This window comes from Humulus lupulus, chromosome 1 (genome assembly GCF_963169125.1).
Source record: "Humulus lupulus chromosome 1, drHumLupu1.1, whole genome shotgun sequence".
Lineage (NCBI taxonomy): Eukaryota > Viridiplantae > Streptophyta > Magnoliopsida > Rosales > Cannabaceae > Humulus > Humulus lupulus.
In genome coordinates this window covers 196,428,613-196,434,612 of record NC_084793.1, presented here as the reverse complement: position 1 = coordinate 196,434,612, position 6,000 = coordinate 196,428,613, and the positions used below count along the sequence as shown (strand labels likewise).

The window sequence follows — 6,000 nt, the reverse complement described above, 5'->3', positions numbered from 1 at the left end:
TTTTTGTGTGTTGAATTAGCAAACCAACTAGTGTTTGCATTAATCAATTTGCAATGCTAACTGATGGGACAGGGCTTATTGTACGTGTGGCTCTTAGTAGACTATTCAATTCCTTCTTTTGACATATGATGGAACAGCCAGCACACTAATTCTGTAGTTACCACAAGGATTTGGGATACCATTTATATGCACATTTGACTGGAGGGTACAAAGTGGTCCAAATGGTACTGTTAATTAAGAAAGTATAATAATGATAATTGAGTGTCAAGTTATATGTCAATTTTAACCACTTAAGATGAACGTATCATTTATCTACTTGTTATCAAGCCAAAAAAATACTTAAGCTTCAATTGGTTATAGTAGACTTGGGGCGTACGAGGGAAATTTAATTTGGTGTCTTATAATTTCATGCTTTAAAAGCACCAATAGTAAGAACTTTCATTTCATGACGTTGAGATAAGATATAGTGAATTTGTGTTCTCACTACAAAACATAGAAGAAAGCAAAAGTTTACACATGTAATACTATTAATTGATGGGATTTCTTTGGGGACAACTGTTCATTTAAATCAATTTACTATGGCCACTTATGAGCTGGTTTCGCACGAATGGCAAAAACCTGCCATGCGGGATTTTGAGAGAGTAACCAAATTTTCACTTGTTGAAACCAAACAGACAGCTTTATACACCTATACAGATCCTACATTATTTAAGAGAAGAGAATTTTAACCTGATAGTGTATATTTTTATATATGGAACCCACAGAGAGAAATTAGACATGGTTTGGATCTTCAATCCACTTAGATCTAAGAAGCCTGAGTAGCATTCTTGCCTTGGTTTTGGTTCTTCCACTACACTGGCTTTGAAGAAGTAACAATAACTGAGTCAAAACTCCATCTCCAATGGCTTCTTCCCTTGCCTGCAAAGAACCATAGCATACTGCCATGAGTGATCCGACGGCATTTTCACTCCCCTCATGATTGGAAACCCTGAAAATTTTCTTGACGAGAGTGGTGATCCCATTGGGGTTACTCACGAGTGCCTCTTTTGCACTGTCAAGTGCTAAAAGCTTCTCAAGAATGGCCATAGCCAATGGTTCAAAGCTTTTACTTTCCCTCCTTTCACTGCTAGAAATGTACGATACTAGTCCGTCTACAACGCCTTCGGTGATCAAAGTTTCTTGATTCAGTTCGGGGGAAGATAGTAATGTCCACAAGGCTTTAATTCCTGCATCTGAAGCTTCACAATTCTGGTGTACTAATTGAACCATCTCATGCAAGAGCTCTCTCTTTTTCCCAAGCATGGAGCGAAGTTCATTAGTCTCTGAAGAAGCTGAGGTGGTCTCTATCAATTGACAAATATTCATCTTCACCAACGAACTACCATGCTTGAACAAAAATAAGAAAGATTCAAATTTGGATTCTTGTAGAAGAATATTAAGAGACTCCAATTCACAAAAGGGCAGCAGTTTCAAAACACACAACAATGCTTGTTCTACGAACTTGGCATACTCTTCTGATATCTTGGCCTCAACTCTACCAAAAGCTAGCTCTAGCAGAAAAGGCAAGAAGCCTAACTGGATCAAACAAGATCTGGACGATGATTCTTGGGACAAAACTCGAATGTTTTCAAGCAATTGAAGCTTTGTTTCAAAGGTGGTGTCATGAGATTCCAAGCTGTGTTTGATTGCAGCCACAGAATCAATTATTACCAGGTCTTCATGATCAAATTGGTGTCCCATTTGAAGCCAACGATCGATCAAATGGCGAAGCGTGTGGTTTGGAACCATGGTTGGATCATGAAGCTTCTGCATTGTGACTGGACAAGTCAGATTGCCTGCAGCCAGCCATTTTTCTATGCTTGATCTATCATAAGTTTGACCTGTGGAAAGAGTGACTGGATCTTTGAACAATTCTAGAGTGATTGGACATCTGAACAAGTGAGGAACAGTCATTTCAGCCTCTTTCATGGAAGAAAACCAAGAAATAGAGACTGAAAAGAAGCAACAAAAGTTTTGTTCTTTGTATGAATATACAAATTTGGCTGAACCAAAGAAGAGTGAAGACTAAAAATATCCCACAAATAGTATATAAGATGCTGAAAGACTGAATATTTTACTACAATGCAACATGTGGGCAGATCTCTTTAGGTATAAATTACAATAAAAGGCAAAGGTTTTGTGAAATTAGAATATGATATTTCATAAATCAGACTTGTTGAAAAGACTCAGGAGCCAACTAAAACATGTGCTTTATATATAATAAGAGTTAAGAGAGAGTATGAGGAGAGTTTGTAATGCAAGAAAGGAAAAGTGTAAAGGTCAGGATTTAAAGAGCATACTCTAAAGAGATGGGGGGGGGGGGGGGGGGGGGGGTGAGAGAGTTTTGGTGAAGACTAAGTTGCAAATTTCTCTGGCAGACAACCCATGGTAGAGTGTGTGTGTGAGAGAGAGAGAGAGAGAGAAAAGAGGCAAAAGTGCAATCTTAGTTGGAGAAATAATCAGAAGAGAACATCAAACATAGAAACACTAGAGAGAGCCAAAATGACCTTATCCTAGCTAGTGATGGGGAAGGAGTAAGAGAGGTTGAAACTAGTAGTAATATAGAATAATGTTTTGTGAAATGGTCCCCACCTCACCTCACCTCACCTCTCTCTTTCTTTGTGTGTGTTTATTAATCCAGTCAAACTGACCCACCATAGAAAAATACTTATTGTTAATGTCTTTGAAGTTTGAATCCACCCAACATTTGTTTAAAACAAATTAAATTGGGAGAGAGAGAAAGAGAGTAATGGTGGTCACAGATCTCATGAGAATAGTTTTTTTTTTTTTTTTTTTTTGAGGGATACTCATGAGAATAGTTAGAAATATATATATAAAAAAAATATTATGGGACTCCATTATTGGTGGGATCAAATCAATGTAACACCCCCATCCCTGATGTGTTAATAATGATAGAATATGGCAAATAAGTTGCTTTTACCAATGATACTTTGGTTTTTTCATTTTTAATTTTTCTCAACTCATGTTATTTTGGTTGGCCAAGATTTATAAAATAAAATCAAATGGCAAAGTTTTTTTTTTTTTTTGGATCTATTACATACTACTGGGTTTATTAAATAAAATATGTACATTGCGATTAATCAACTTTAACTCTTTCTCCTGGTCTTTTCCTTTGAATATGATACTCAATTTTTTAATTTTATTTTTATGTCATCATAGAAAATAACAATAATATTTATTTAGTGGGTAAGAAATGGAACTGTAAAACCTTTTACATTTGAGAAAATGTAACATACAATCACCACTAATAAGTTGAACTATCTTTATCCCATTTCCCAAACTTTTTTAGATGTATAATATGAATAACCATGATAACTAATAGAAAGATTATTCAGTCTTAATTGAATATATACACAATTCATTTTTATTTATTTTACATTACCAGTTAGTCAGCAAATTGATATTCTTGAAGCATATGTTTGAAATTTCTAATAACTTGCAAAAAAAAATAATAATAAATAACAAATTTCCATATTCCTCCCACTAACTTAGTCCAAATTTATCCTCAAATATTCAATTCAAAAGATTCTTTTTTTTTTTGTTCAAAGTTATATTCATGACTGTTTTTTCTTTTACTTGTAAAAGTTAAAGCAGTTAAAATAGAATACGTGAAGCCATAAGGTAACAAACATGTGCAGTGGAAGCATCAAAGGATAGAATAGAATCCATGTATGCATCTACTGACTCTGTGCTTTGACTTTTGACTGGCCAAACTTTAGACATAATAGTCAATTTATAACAGCTGATGAGGCCATCATTTCTCATATATTATCCCATCCTCTTGATCTTTATCAAATGCTCATATAGACTTTTGCACATAAAGTCGCTTTGAGCCACTATATAAATATATATATATATATTTATTATTAGAGAAATTCTTTACTCCCTCCCTCAACTTAGGCCTTCACGTGGGAACCATTTTTTTGGCAAAGTGTTACCTGTTGGGTGGTGTTGAAATTTTTATTTTCTTGGTGTTCACTTCCTATAACTGGTTGTCTGGTTGAATTTATTTTTGGTGATGTAGCTTTAAAAAGTGAGGACATAATTGTAATTGTATGTCCGATAATATGTATAATTTAAGACTTTATAATAAATTTATATTGAAGTTAGCACTTATTTATGATATTGGGCACGTAAGATTTTGGTTGGTGCTAAGTAATTATTAATGATTTGTTACGGAACACTATTAGGGTAGTATCTAACAAAAACTAATACATATTTTTATTGTTTTATGTGTAAGAAATGAATTAAGTTTCTGGACTAATTTGATTTTTGTTTTATTTTTTTAATGTTAGGATAATTGAATTACCATTAATTATGTATGAAAATATATACTATATACATGGTTTGAGAATATATTATGTTGTATAATGAGTCATATGAATTATGTATTCTAATTTTTTAAGTAGTGTTAAAAATTTTTAGATCATATAGAATGTTTAGCATTAATTATTTTTGGTAAAATATTTGATACTAAGATTAATTGGATTTAAAAAAACAAACACACAAATAATTTTTTTTATAGATTGTAGAATGCTTAGAATTAATTAATTTTGCAAATATATTGGACAATAAAATTAATTAGATGTTTCTTTAAGACTTTTTTTTTTTTATAAATGGTAGAATTTTTAGCATTAATTAATTTTTTCAATATATTTGATAATAAGATTAATAGATGTTTTATATATATATATATAAATAGATGGTAGAATGTTTAGTATTTGATTATTTTTGTCACTATATTTAACAATAAGATTAATTAGATTAAAAAAAAAACCTTTTACAAGTTTAGCATTAATTAATGTTTTCCAATATATATGTGACAATAAGATTAATTAGATGTTTATTTAACAAAAAAAATTTATAAATAGCATAATATTTAGCATTAATTAATTTTGTCAATATATATTATGTATTTGACAATTAGATTAAAAATAAATAAATAGGTAGTAGAATGTTTAGTATTAATCATTTTTGCCAATATATTTTACCATCAGATTAACTAGATAACTAAATATTTAACATTAAATATTTTTGCTAATGTTTTTGACACAATTGTTTGTACAAATAAATAAGTCAAATTTTTGTATTTTTATATTTTTTTTAATCAAAGTCTTCGTATACTGTTGATTCATAATGTTTAAGATATAATTTTAATTTAGCGAAACACAAATTATGTTTGATTAATATATATTTGTAGTAATTATTATAATACATGCATATAATTTAATTAGTAAAAAAGGATAAAATTAATTGTTTAGGTCTTATTATCATCTTATTGTCATTGAAAATTATATATGTCAAAGGCTTAAAAGAGTAGTATTTAGAAAATTATATATGGAATTTTTATATTACACTACTAACTCTACAAATAGAATTATTTTATCACATTTTAATGTCAAAAAATAAATTACTTATTGAGTTTTTAATTAATTTATTATGTTTTGAAGTAAATTTGAATTAATTAGCATTATTTTATTTGTATAGAATTTGTGTGTTTTTACACATATTTTGTTTAAATTTGTTGTATTTTAATTATTGGTAAATTTTGTGTTTAATTTCTAATCTATTTCCCTAATTTTAAATGTGTTTATTTGGACAAGAAATAAAACTTAGATATTGGTTTAGAAATTATAAACAAAAGAAGTGTAACAAAAAGTATTAAAAGCAAAAATGTTACTGGTTGTTAGGGGCTACCAAAAGGTATATAAGTATTTTAAGGCATTCTCATCCAAATATATAAATCCAACCATCTAAACACATAATAAAATGAACTTAAGGGTTCAAAATTAATGGACTAAGTCTTTCAAATTAAAGCGAGGGATGGAAGAAATTCCCTTATTATTATTATTATACTACGTACCCTCTATATCTTATTTAACTCATTGTTAATTTTATACTATCTATTTTGGTTACCATTCTATGCTAGATTTAACGTTT

The 6,000-nt window shown here is 30.1% G+C and overlaps 1 protein-coding gene across 1 annotated transcript; it reads right to left on the bottom strand.

The window, feature by feature from the left end:
• Positions 1 to 509: 509 nt before the first annotated feature.
• On the bottom strand, positions 510 to 2,618 carry LOC133802158 (U-box domain-containing protein 26-like). Its single transcript, XM_062240433.1, has one exon. The coding sequence runs from the start codon at positions 1,966 to 1,968 to the stop codon at positions 772 to 774; it is 1,197 nt and encodes a 398-aa protein (XP_062096417.1). The 5' UTR covers positions 1,969 to 2,618; the 3' UTR covers positions 510 to 771.
• Positions 2,619 to 6,000: the final 3,382 nt, after the last annotated feature.

Excerpts from the sequence above, each read along its gene's own strand:
- LOC133802158 (XM_062240433.1), bottom strand. The coding sequence starts at position 1,968 with ATGAAAGAGGCTGAAATGACTGTTCCTCACTTGTTCAGATGTCCAATC.